Source organism: Anoplopoma fimbria, chromosome 1 (assembly GCF_027596085.1).
Source record: "Anoplopoma fimbria isolate UVic2021 breed Golden Eagle Sablefish chromosome 1, Afim_UVic_2022, whole genome shotgun sequence".
Classification (NCBI taxonomy): domain Eukaryota; kingdom Metazoa; phylum Chordata; class Actinopteri; order Perciformes; family Anoplopomatidae; genus Anoplopoma; species Anoplopoma fimbria.
The window spans coordinates 8,844,170-8,858,272 of NC_072449.1; the positions used below are offsets into that span (position 1 = coordinate 8,844,170).

The following is a 14,103-nucleotide window of genomic DNA, read 5'->3' on the forward strand; positions in this document are numbered from 1 at the left end:
CGAGGCAGCCATAGGTGATTCTTTCCTTACCACTGCCCTTTGCCCGCTTCCACGCAAAGGGGCAAGTGAGGTAGGTGGCCTGGCAGACGGGAAAGAGAGGATAATGTAACGGGAAGACAGCCAGTCAGCCGGCAAACATGCAACCCTGGATTATACTCCCAAATTTTCATTACTGCCCCAATGGCTCAACCCCCACCTCCGACACATGGTTCAAACCCCTCCTTCTGGCATTATGTCTGCTTTGCTGACTTTGTCCTGAATTGTTTTGCGAAAGCGGCTGATCATTTTAACCTCTGATGTCTGCATGCACACATTTGTCGTACGTGGGTGAGTGAATAACTGTGAATTCCTCTTTGCTACTCTTTCATACGGACACACACAACCCAGAATCTGGCCATCTCACACACTTTGAATCCTCCACTCCGTACAGTAGGCCCCTGATCTGTCTGCCCCCTCCTCTCCTCTCTGCTACTCGCACGCCTCTGCCCCCCCCCCCCCCTCTTGCACTTCCCTCTATCCCTTGTGACCGCAACTACCCCTCCCTATTTCCTCCTCCACACACACCCAGATAAACACACATGCACACCCGGATAAACTGGCATAGAAACTTATTCATTCTCAAAGACACGCACACCGTGCCGTGGTCAAGGGACTTATGCAAATACACAATATTCACACACACACCATACACACAAGCACTGGCTCATGAACACACACTTGTCATGTGATGTGTAGTGCGCCATGGGGTCCAGATGAGTGGAATCTCAGTGTTGGCTCTCGCTACACTGAGCACCACAGGGGGTCTTTATCGTCGCTAACATCAACAAAGCCACAGTCACGAAACGCCGTCTCCATCACACACACTAACACTAGCACACACACACACACAAACATACACCAGAATGTGCGAAGGCATATTTACACGCACACACTGGAAACATATAAAAAAGACCCAAAAAATAAAAAATACAGCCACACAGAGTGACAAAAGCTCACAAAAACATTCTCGTTTTGACACGCAAAGACAAGGGCACAGCTGGACAATGTTTTCAGTGGGACACACACACACACTCCACAAGCTCTCACGCACTGTCACAGTCCGAAAAAGAAAATAATTTAGGAAAATTAGGGGGAAAAAAACAAGGATAAGTCCCTCAACAACTTAATCCCATCTTAAATGCTTGCGTGATCTATCGTGTCCGTGATTTCACAGACAGAGAGAGAAGCGGGATGAAGTGCCAGCTAAGCAGATGGAAGGGAGAAAGCATTTGTTAGATTGAAAGTGGGAGAGAGAAAAGAATTTGAAAGAGAACGAGTTTAGAAGGATCCAGGTATGATGCGAGGCAGCACTCCTGCCTTTGTTTTTTCTCCTCTCTAAATCTGCCTCCCATCATCATATCACTTGATTAAACCTAATCCTAACGCCTCTAATCCTCCAAGCACCCAAAACCCCCCCCGCCTAAGTGCCTTTTACCCATCAATAACATCTCTCAACAGATTTCAGAATGCACACTGGATTGTGCTTCTAAAGAAAATGATGTGGCTGTGTTTGTGAGCGTGGGCTGTAGTTTTTCTAGCCTTCCTGCTTTCCAAAATTACTCAAGGGGTTTTTCAGATACTGAGCATGAGAGAAAATAAATTGTTTAGTCTGTTTGTGGAGATCTGTTGGGGCCTGCTGTCTACATAACTCTGCCTGCTTTGTATAGCCTGCATTATGTCCCTCCTTTATTAAAAGTTTACCTAGCTTTTAAATGCAATAAAGAGACAAACATGATTTTGTTGTCATATTTTGGCTAGGCTGATACATTGACTGATCTGTTGGTCTTTAAGTACCAATAACTTGCAGAACAAAAGCCAAAGACATGTGATATGAGGTAATTTTTAAATCCACAAAGAAACACCGGAAAAGTAGGCTTTGTAAACGGGTAAGTTGTTACACAAAGGAAAAGGGGAGGAGGAGCTGCTTGATGCAGAAAAGTGAGAAGAATTAATCTGCTTGAAGAAAAAAAAAACACACAACCCCAGCCTTTTTTTGTGCCTTTGGTGCCGGATTTTGTTGTCAAGAAAGAAATTTCTCATAATATAGTTATTCTAGCTTCTCTCAGAATGTCTGCACTTAATATATTGACACGAACGTATCAAATTTAAGAAATATATATATTTTTATGTGTCTTGTCTGCATGCCGTCCTTGTCTCCACCCTCAGCGCATGAGACAATGAGCGTAGACGTTTTCACACAGACACACACGCAGACAGTCAGGGAGTTAAAAAGGCATCGCCTAAATTAATTATGTTTCTCGTCCTGGCAAGACACCAGCCACCCACAGAATGCCCCCCACCCGGTCGCCTCCCACCTGCACCCCACCCCCTTACACCACCCCCACCCCTCCTAAATGTTTCACATCAGGCAAGAGGTAATAGCCCCATGTTTAATTGATGGAGCATGGAGGCAGTGTGGTGATAACATGGGCTGTTGAGGGGGGTCCAAGTCACGAAATAAAACACAACACACTCACACACAGAGCAGTCTTGGTTACCTGTTAGGTGGAGACACAGGCTTGAGGTTCAGTTACAGTAAGAGGTGGATGATTCAGTGTTGACGCACTGTGGTTATTGACTGAAGATTGAGACTACCGCGTCACTGATGTACCCTGAGACATTATGCATGTTTTGCATAGTTACATAAAGCATGTTGACTTTATAATACAGTTTAATGATATATAACATAATAGAATAAATATTACCAGATGAATGTAGTGCGAGTAGGAGCTGTGTGTGTCTTGAAATTAAATTTAAACCGCTTATGGCAACAGTCCAGCATGCTAATGGAGTCAATCAAGGGACAGAATGAAAGAGAGATAAGAGAGACACAAGGGGAGCCATAGAAGTGTTGTGTGCACTAGAGGACAAAGAGGTTTTTGTGTGTAGGAGAGAGAGAAGCATCTATTGGCTGCTGGCATGAAACATTTAAAGGACAACAAGACATTTTTTCCTCCTCTCCCTCAGTCTTTCTCTCTTTTTTTCTAACACCTCCTTCTTTCATTCAAACCATCCTTGTCTCTCTCTCCCTCGCAGGTATTTTTTAGCAAGCATGTGTGGAGTAGTAGTCCTGTGTGTGTGTGTGTGTGTGTGTGTGTGTGTGTGTGTGTGTGTGTGTGTGTGTGTGTGTGTGTGTGTGTGTGTGTGTGTGTGTGTGTGTGTGTGTGTGTGTGTGTGTGTGTGTGTGAGCTTGTGAGCTTGTGGAGGTGGAGGGGTGAGTTTTGTGGTTTGAGTGCTAAGTGAACGTGTCAGTGCCCAGGGCAAGGGGTCTCCCCGAGGGGCCGAACTCAGTCACGGGAGCACACATCCACTGGTGGCACAGACATTCTGCCCTCAGGGCATGTGTGTGTGTGTGTGTGTGTGTGTGTCAGTGTGTGTTGAGAGCGAGCGATTGTGTGAGTCTCCTGTCTGTCTCAAGATGCTTATGTGAGTAAGTTTGCCTTTGTATAGGTCTGTCTTTTTTGTTTGTGCTCACGTACATGTTGGCACTTGTATCAACGTGGGATTTAATGTGTGTATCCGTTTGTCGGTCGGTGCGTCTTTGTGTGTTTGTGTGTGTGTGTGTTTGTCCGTGCCTTTCATCTGCTCTGTGCGAGCAAAATGTGCTTTTGACTGCTTTTGAGCTGGATTGTATAACAGAGAGAAAGCTTGCCTCTTTGTGTGTGTTTGAGTGTGCGTGTATGTGTGTGTTAAGCCATAGTTAATGCACGATTCAGCCCTCAGGTCACTTTAACATTGTCTGTAGCCCCCTTGTTTTCTGTCTTCATGACTACGTCAGTCACATAAAAGAATGTGCGCACTGAAAATTTACATGCATAAGCATTTTGGGATAAAACTCAACCCCCACTCACAAGCACACACACACACACACACTTAGTAATTTTAGCTGTATCTAGGCCTGCAGGAACCATGAGGACATCTGCACAGTAAACACTAAAACCCCCTGAGCCTCAGTCCCAAATATTGCTCACACTTGCACGCACTTATGCTCTCTCTGGCTCTCTCTGTCTGTGTCTCTCACTCACTCACACTCACACATGTACATACTCACACTGCAAACAGATAATAGCCCATATTCTCCAGAGTGCATTCTGTGGCAACACAATGTAATACATTGTTGTGCTGTGGAGCTTTTTCCACACCCACACTAATACACTTCCTCTCTGACCTCTAAGTCCCATTTTTCCTTTTGTCCATCTCTAGAACGTCGTCAGAGCAAATGTCTGGCACAGGGGGATCCAACACACTCAGGGACATCATAAGGAGCACGTCTTTGCTTTTTTGTACAAGCATCTAAAATACACAGGAGAGACATGAGCATAAAACTGTACAAAAGGCAATCAGAAGTCTCATACTGTTCCTTACTCCTGTTTTTAGGGTGTTGAACTGAAAAAGAAGAGAAGAACACAAAAGACCACTTATGTACGTAAACTTAGGTGTGTCAAATATGGATATAGGTAAAGGGTTGCGGTTTCTGCACTTTTAACATCATTTTCTTGTCCAGTACTGTTTTTTTTTCTTTTACTATTTCTACATTGAGTTTCTGGACTTTTCTGGAAGAAATGTTTTGGTTTGCATTTTCCATTTCTAATGGCATTACAGATGTGCTCTTTTCGGGCCTCTGATAAGAGTTTCAAACACTGTTTTATATAAATATCTATAGATCCTTGTACTAGCACGTTGATCGAGAATATGAAGATCAAGGACATGACAGCTCGCCAAAAGTGAACCCAAAACATCTCAATCAACCCCAGGTGTTTGGCTGCAGTATAGGTCTTTAATCCTGTTCCCTCCATGTATGTGGATGGGACATGGGCCAAACTCAAAATTCAAAGTACCCTTTAAACAATTTGGTCCCAAAGACCAGTTTCTGTCATTTAAGGTTGTTCTTATCATGCTGATAAATGTTCAAGTGTTAATTTTTCCTAAAATGTATAGGTGAAATGTACACTTGAACATTCATCAGTTTGGTTTGAATCAGTTATTTGATGCTATAAAAAGGGGGTGAGGTGTCATGATTGACAGCTGTGATTGACAGCCGCTCTGAGCGAAGCGGTGTCTGAGCCGGAGGCTTGTCAAATGTTCGAGAGAGGAGATTAACATTTTTCATAACCACCAACAGTCTGTGTATTAGAACATGTGTTGATTTGATCATAAATGTAGTGAAAGAGATATAATGGTTAGTTTTTGTGTCATCAGCTCACGGGGTGCTAACATAGCAGCTAAGGTGGCTCGCGCTAACAAGGTTAACGGCTCCGTTTGTGATTGGCACTGTGCTAATTGTGTTCATGGTAAAACAAGATGGTGAACATTGTAAACTATATCTGCTAGGTTTGCTGCAGAACGTTACTCTTGTTATTGTTTGCGTGCATTGCATCTGAGTACCTCAGCGTTTAGAAGAGCAGTGCTCTTCTTGTGAAGTCTTATTCTTGCTGTCTTTCTGTCTGACAAGGCAGCGAGAAGACGGACTCCCGCTGTCCTGAAGACACGAAGCAGACATAATCTGCAGCTTGACCTGACATTGATAAACAAGATGCTAACACGGAGCAAGAAGGCGCTGTGATAGATTGGAAAAGAGAAAGAAAGATGTGGCAGATGGAGCAACTGAGAGAGGAGAGCTATATCTTCTTAAAGGCGTCACCTGTCAGTCATCCGTCACGTCAAAAGCACTTTCGAGTGTTGACGTATATTTTATCTGTCTTTCTTAACTACCATGCTGTCATTCTTTTTGATTCCTCTCTTACCGTATAGAATGGGGACACAAGAGCAGCAGAGGGAGAGAGAGAGAGGGAGTGATGGCAAGAATTTTTCAATGAAACCCATTTCAGGGTCTTTTAGGAAAAAGCAGTGGCTGCCATTCTTTTGATCTCTTATCTTCGACCTGGCTGTCTTTTCGTGTTTCGGCTCTTAGCATTGGTTGTAGTTTAGGTTTAGTTGTAGATCACCACAAAAGACAAGACAAAGGAACTTCCAAGCACTGTTTGAAAGCCATTTATAGATTTCAGCTTGTAGCTGTTGCTATATTGATGGAAGTTGACCTAATTTGCATTTTATTTTCAGCTCTATATAAAAATGTGAACAGAAAGCTAATGGAAATATGCAGGAGCCTACACTATTTGAATATTCCCGATACAGTAAACACCATAGGTTTGACTCTGCTTTTACCCTTCGAATTTTAACAGTTTTTTATTCTTTCTGCTTTCCTCTATTATCCTCTTTTGAAGGATGATTCAAACAGGAAGCGTGCAATCAAACACTTCAGAAAAAACACCTCACCTTGTGCCAAAGTGGAAAGGTCTTGGGGTCATCAAAACAGATTAGTTAGTTCATTTTGAAAGCATGAATGTTCAGATGAATGTCTGTTTAAGAGATATGATCATTAGAAAATGGCAAGTCAGGGCTGAACGTGAAACTTTAGAGATGTTTTGAACACACTCCCACTAAGTGGATGGCCAAATGGCCAAAGGCAATCATATGGCCTCTGTTCCTTAACAGCAATAATTAAATGATCTGTTCTTCTTCCCTGTTGTCTTTCCCATCAGTGTCAGCTTTGTTTCTTTTTCTTTCACCTTGTTTACATCATGTAGCAATCTATTTGGAGCTTTCTGACAAGGGAGCTGTCAGCATGTCATCCCAAATATCAGCTGCCTCTCTGCCACATATCATCATGGAGATGAAAGCTGGGGGATGTGATCTTATCCCTCATAAGCCTGAAAGAAGTGACAACAGCTTGGAGAGAATACACTGACACGCACAGAGAATGAAAGATAATTTCGGGAGATGTTTTTTTTTTCTAACAGACAGCAGTAAAAACAATATCTGAAGGAGGATTAGAGTATCTGTGTTCCTCTGCTTTGAACTGCCGATAGATGAAAATATGTTTTTTGACACCAGTGTTTGAAACAGATTGTGATGGATAATGGGGCCTGTAGTTGTCGCTCTAAATGTTTTTATAGACAGCCTTGATACTACAGTTGTAAAGGCCCCATACAATAAACCATACAAAAGTGTATGCCATTTCTAGACTTATCCTCATTATATAGACATATTATATTATGCTAGATAAAGGCTCATAATTGTGTATCATATGTGAATATGCAACAATTCTTGCCTGAGATCTCTTTTGGGGATTATGGAGGATAGGGATATCCAATCAGACTAGGCACAAGATTTACAGTACATGTATTTATGATGATTTCTTTTTTTTATAAATCAAGACTACCCTCATTGCACTTTATGCATGCAGTTAATGCCTTGTTCCAAACATGTCCACAATCACTGTGTCTTTGTCATTCATCAACTTATTTTACACTATAGGTGGTTTTCATTTCATTTATTTAAATAATAGCTTCTCAACTAAGTATTCTAAAACATTTGGGCTTCTCAAGCACAGTTAAAATCTATAACGTTTAAAAACAACTGCATTCCATTGAGGTGAGCCCTTTCCAGGGTCCTGGTAGTGTGAGCACTGGCTCACTGTTGTGGCTTGTTAGGGAAATTTGTTTTACCTGTGCTTAACCTGCTATGATGCTATGAAACAGGTTTATAGTGTGCCACCCAACAGGCTGTGGTAAAGGTTTGAAGACTTTAATAGAAACCAATCATACACTTGGAGAGATATTACTTGCATATATCAAACTCATTAATAAGCTAGCTAATGGGCTTTGACTTTTTTTAAAAAAATGATGTTTTCTACCTTATTTCGGCCAGCAATTTGTTTTAAAATTTCTGAAACATTATTTTTTGCCAATCATCTTTTAACTATGAGAAATGAAGAGGGGGTTGAAAGTGGGCAGGATTTGAATTGGAAAAAGGGGATTTCGAGCAGTTCCACTAACAAATCAGAATTTTGCAACATTAGTGTCAGAATCTGATGACAGTCTGGAGGTTTGCTTATGCTTAATCACACTTACCAAACCATGCCCACACAGTCCTGCTTATATTAGTATTTTTTATATTTTTAAAGTTGTACTTCTGTAGTTACTTTTAAATTATTTTTATTATCATTCCCAACAAATTGTGTGTCTTTTACCCTCAGATGGAGCGCAGTGAGACGGTGTGTCTTTACTGCGGTGTGAGCTACCTCATTTTCCACGAGTTCCATCAGCTCAACACCCAACTGGCTCAGCTGCAGGAAGAGCTCCAGGGACTGAGCGAGACCACCCAGAGAGAGAAGGCCCAGCGAGAGGCCCTGGAGCTGGGCAGGCTGGAGTGGGAGAAGGCTTTTCAACTGGAGGTGCAGCGACAGACTGAGGAGAAAGAGAAAAGAACAAGAGAAAAGCTAGAAGACAGGCAGAAAGACGCAGAGAGAGCTCTGAGAGAGGAGTTTGAACAAAATGACGAGATGGAGAGGCAAAAGATAAAAGACGAGTTTTTGAAGATCAGTGAAGAAAAAGAGAGACAGCTTAGAAGAGAGCTGGGAGAGCTACAGGCGGAGACACTGAGGGAGCAGCGAGAGGAGCTGGAGAGGAGGACTGAGGAGAGAGAGAAAGTTCTGAGTGACGCACTTCAAAAGGCCAATAAAGATTTCGACACACTTGGAAAAGATCTCCAACAGCTGGAAGAGAGGTGAAGTTTGTATGTGTTTGTCTGTGCTTCCTGTCCCTGGTGTGAAATGATCTCTAATTCCAGGCTTCATGATGGCAATTATCCTGTGAGTCACGCCGCTAACACAAAAACACACTATCAGACAAATCAGAGCTATATCCCACTAGCTGGTGTGCATATGTGAATCTCTGACACAGACCTTGCTGTTTAATTATATATTCCACTGTCACCTTAAACGCCTCCATCATCCAACACCTAGGAAAGGAGAAATAGATATATGACGTCTAAGGAAGCGAGTTACTTGAGGAAACTTGGACTGATTAAATCCCAAGTGATTCAACTCGATTTCTGTGAAACAAGACTGACAATATGTATTAGGTATGTTTACTGGAATTGTTTTGCTCAACAACAAACATACTCTTGCAGACTGTTGTAATCAGGATCTGGCTGATTATGAGAGGAAATAGTGTGTTGGTGAACACAATGTTTGACGAAAAACATCCTCCTCATATTATCAGTGAATTGAAAATGTCTTTATTGCTCATATTTAATAAAACTGCAACAAAACTAGACCACATTCTTGCATTTTCGCTATGAATCAGTGTCCAGAAATGATACATGAGTGGGCAGAGGTTCACAATGAAGCAAGAAAGTATATATTGTAGGTGGATGCAAATTTATTTTAGCTTGTTTGCAACAGTTTCCATGCCAAATTAAAAAATTGGCTTTATTGTGCTGTTTGTTATTCACTCATACAACGTCACTGTACTCCATGGTGAACCAAAGCCTTTGTTAAAAAGCACTGCAATGCTTATTAATGCTAACTTGTTTCTGCTAAACCGGTAGTTTTGCAAAATGAGTTAGCTGCTTGCCTTTTGTAAACGTACCTCTATTGTCAGCCCTTTTTAAAAGTAGTAAGCACTCATTATAGTAACAGCCTGGGAGTGGTCTTCAAAGGCATAATCTGCAATGCAATTCTGGTTGGTGTAGTATGTTCACCCGAGGCCCAATAGGTAACTGCAGGTGTCGGTGGTGATACGCCTTTTTTTTTTTTTTTTAAAGTACAATCTTTTGGTCTCTGCAGATTATCATATAGTGTAACCATGACAGCCGAGTTTGTTAAGTCCAGTCATGTACACCTGTTAACTTATATAAGGACTCATGCACAGCCAACAGTGACACAAAAAACATTATAGAACATGGTTGCAGTCAAAGTTTTGCACATATTTCAAAATTATATTATTTCAACCCTAATCTCTTTTTAATCAATTTAGTCAATTTTCCAACGAACATACTTGATCAATACAATATGGTCCAATATGAAATGATTACAGGATAATAAGAGGAGATAAGTTAGAAATTCATCATTTATACTGTGTAGTAGGTTCTCATCTACGAGCCCAATTTTTGGGAGGAAAGTACAAAGGCATGTGAAGTATGTGCTAACACTTTCCGTGAATGGAAATGAAATTGGGTGAGCAACTGAAAGCAGTCTATCTAATGCCTTATGACTTGAGGCTCCATATCAGATCAAAAGTACATCATGTAGGCTCACAGCAACTGTTAACACATTTGGCATCCTAATCAATAAGTTATGTAACCCAAGGTCTTGGGTTATCTTATATAGGTCTTAGATGTCTGAACCCTACATGGAGTGTGTCCCCTCTGATGGGTAGGAGACACCTTGTATTCTGGTGTTACTAAACCTGAATACAACCGGTGCTGGTGCAGCTCTAACATTTTTCCCTCAGAACTATGCCATCAGCTATTTCTCTCCCCACCTACACATGTACTCTATTTCAGCTGAATGCTACAAGTTCAGTCATGTTCGCTGGTGGTTTGTGCCCAGCTATTCAAGGGATTTATATATCTAGTGTTATGAATAAGTGTAATATCCTAGATATCTATTCATCTCAGTACACTTGTTAACGTCAGAGCTTCTTTGTATAGCAAAAGGTACAAAAACAATACATCCCACTTGGTTTTGGTTCTGTTGTTTTTTACTTTTTCCACTTAGTAAGCTCAAAACCAGTTGAAATCATTTGCTGTACATATCATCATCAAAGACGTTTGTATAGCTACCCACACTTAGTGACGTAATGGTGTACACACACACACACATGCATGCAGGTGGTAAAAATTCTCCTTGTGTTACATTCCTGGGAAATCTGTATGAAATGCTGGAATGCCATGACTCATACTTAAAAGCCCCCCTGTCTAATTTTTGCAGGTTTAGCGGCTGCAAAAGCTGTGACATCCTGTTGGGAATTCGCACCTTAGAATTCAGATGCGCCAATAAAATGGTAGACAGTGAACATAGTGCACTATGTCATAAATAGGTTGTTATTTTGGACAAAAAAGCCAGTGTGTACACTACTAACAATCCCACAATGCATTTCATGACAAAAATGATTTATAATCATCTGAAATCTTAATTTACTCACTACAACGTATACTGATTGTTTATTATATAGGAAGTAGTGAATGAGTGGATGAGGAAGTGATTTTGGAAACAGCGCAGGTAAATGAGAAACGACAGTAGGACCAGAGAAGACAGGGGAGGTTAATAGTATGCAAACAGCCAATGGTGAGAATGGTGAATACTAAAACTGGTAGAAGCCATGACTTGAAAATATATTGGTATTTCTATGAATGTTGGGCAGTTTGGGCAGTACAGAAATGGGCTCAAACATCCATTAAGGATTGGTTCATAGTGGATGCTTTTGCAGCGTTTGTGTTTGCGTGTGATGTATGTGCAGGCCACAGCCGGTGTGCTCATATGGTTGGCTGGGGGTTTCAGGTTGTCCGTATGTTGTTATGTGTATGGCAGACTAGTGAGCCAATCCACTATCTGCTCTAATGTAAGCTGATTATCTCTCACATACACTGCCTCTTTATTGAGCCAAAAACACACGCACACACCCTCAGCACACAGCGGTGCTCTGGAGCCTTGGGGGCAAGCGTGGGTCAGGAGGTCAAAGTTCAGTCGGATAACGACGCACGACCCAGCGATGTGTGAGAGGCCAGCAGGTCTAACAGCAGTGGACTCCCTCTCCTACTCTTTCGTTCTTTCTGTTTATTTAGTTTGTTGTGTCTTTTTTTTTTTCATTCTATACTTCTTTATTTTGCACTTCTTCTTCTGACATGTTTTGCATTATTTCTTTGCCTTTCCTTAATGTTTTGTGTCTTGCTTTATCTATCTGCCATCTCTCTTATCATTTTCCTTATTTCTATGTATATATGTTAATTTTCATTTGCTTTCAAATACGCAGTATTTTCTTTTTTCATTTGAATTTATCTATCTAATTATGATTAGAGACCAACCTGCTCTTTACACTCTTTTGCTCTTCTCTTTTTCTCTCTCTGTCGAGCCCTAAAAAACTCACACAAGCAATTTGCCATAACTTTGTTGCAAATGTTCCCCTTCACCCACACAGGTGGCAACGAACAGATTAAAAGAGGGAGAGAGGAAAAGGAAAAAGATAGCATGCGAGTGGGAGTTAATGAGGATGTTCTGAATGGCTGGCTACACAGCAGGAGTGTGACTGTTGTTATGTGAGATGCCTTTATGATTGACAGCCCCCCCCTTTTCTGAGAGACTTAATAGAGTTTGGGTGATTATGTAATTTACCATAAAACGACAATAGAGTTTTTACAATTAGGGACGTAAAGGTTTCTGGCCAGCAGGATACATTTTTTTTCCTAATACTGTTTTTGGACTTTGTACCAGTTCTTTAGAGATCCTGATAATGACCTACACCCACACATACAACTTCAACCAAAACCCCCACACATAGTTGTCCTGCTTTCCTCTGAGTTAGCTGTGTGATCCTATGTTAGTCTGACAGGACGAGAGGAGTGGTTCTGGTGTGTGTGGGTGGTTGCAGTGGGAGAGCCTGACTGGTAGCTCGATAACAACACACTCTCCATACAAACCAAACCTGATTTAAATGTCACCTGTCAAACAGCGTGTGTTTCGTGACATGAGGGTTTGACGGAGCGTTTGCGTGTGGGTGACAGGTGTATGACAGAAGAAGCCAAGGTGAGAAGGGTAGTAATGTGCAGAGGGCAATTAAACCTGATTTTAAAATGTCACCTGCTAGACAAGTTCAAGCACAGATGAGCTAGAGATATGTTGATCAGCTGGAGATAAAGAAAGGTGAAGGGGAAAGAGAGAGGGGTGAGAGAAATAGACATATTCACGTCATATTAAGAGTTCGCCAGTTTTTGTAAATGCCATTTTACGTCAACATCCCAGTGGTGATTTTGACTTTGACATGGCATTCAACCTGATGTCAAAGTATGTCAAAGGTAAATAGGCAAGATTGTCCATCAGTCAAAATAAGAACACTAAGATAGTAATGCGATGCAACTACTAACTACTACTATTGACATTACTATTTATTCAGGGTGGGAATTATGCACAGTCATAAATAGGAACACTTGCAATTGTCAGAATTTGAAGCATATACTGAATTAAAAATTGGAAATAAGGAAATTAAAGTGATAAACACAACATTAGAAGTAGGCAGACAGTAAGAGTAATTCTTGGCCACACCGTGGAGCCTTGCAGCCTGTAGTAACTGAATGAAGCTTCACCAATCTTTGTTCTCACACTCTTGGTACAGCAAACAAATCTTTTGAAGAGGATCTAAGATCTGTTTGATATTTTACAAACAGGTCAGTAATATATCATGTCTTCTACTCGCTTTATCTTTGTCTGAATTCTGGCAGCAGCTTTTGAACAATTGCAGGATTTTTTGGGTGGGCGGATTAAACCAGGATCTAGACGACAACTGTAATCTAACTGACTGGTGGTGGGGGCATGTATTAGTTGTTTCTAGGTCAGCTGTAGACACGAGGTCTCTTTAGGTCAGAGTCTATGACTACTCCCAGATTACTGAGAAAAGCACACCCTGTCTACACAGAACACCTGATTCTGTTGTCAACCTCACGGCCCGTTTAATGAACAAATATGCTTTTATTTGAAACAATACAGGACTGTAGCTGCTGCTATACACTGGTGATGTGCTGCTCTTGCCGCACTATGATACACCTGTTATGTGAAGGTGTCAGATGCATTTGATCAACATTTCGTATCATATGCTGTTCAGCTCATTTTTGCGTTGTTTCTTCAGGCTGCGAACATTAATTAGGCTGCCACTCAAAACTGTTTTTTGCTTTCTCAGCCAACAAAACATGATTACAGAGTGTAGTTTCTCGTAAACTTTAAAAAGCTAAATCTAGATCAATTTATTCAGACTTTGATGAGTGGATTCTATACTAGATTTTAAATGGGTTAATCCCAGGTTGTCATCATATTTTGAGCCTTCTCAAATACACCTAATTGGAACGCTTTCCTTTTCTGTCTCTCTGTTTGGATTAGGTGTAGGGTAATGTAATCCCCCTCAGTAGAAGACACTGATAAACAGGATAGAGAGTTCTTCTAACTGAAGACAGGTTGAAACATATCGTGTTACCTGTGCACATGCTTATGGCATTGAGAGACATGTCTGG

At 41.2% G+C, this 14,103-nt stretch overlaps 1 protein-coding gene across 1 annotated transcript in view; it reads left to right on the top strand.

Moving 5' to 3' along the window:
• The window catches only part of lekr1 (leucine, glutamate and lysine rich 1), a 70,145-nt gene that overhangs the window by 10,225 nt on the left and 45,817 nt on the right, over positions 1 to 14,103 (top strand). Inside the window, exon 2 of the mRNA XM_054604717.1 lies at positions 8,078 to 8,607. Coding sequence (XP_054460692.1) covers positions 8,078 to 8,607 — 530 coding nt within the window. The remainder of the gene's footprint in view (positions 1 to 8,077; positions 8,608 to 14,103) is intronic.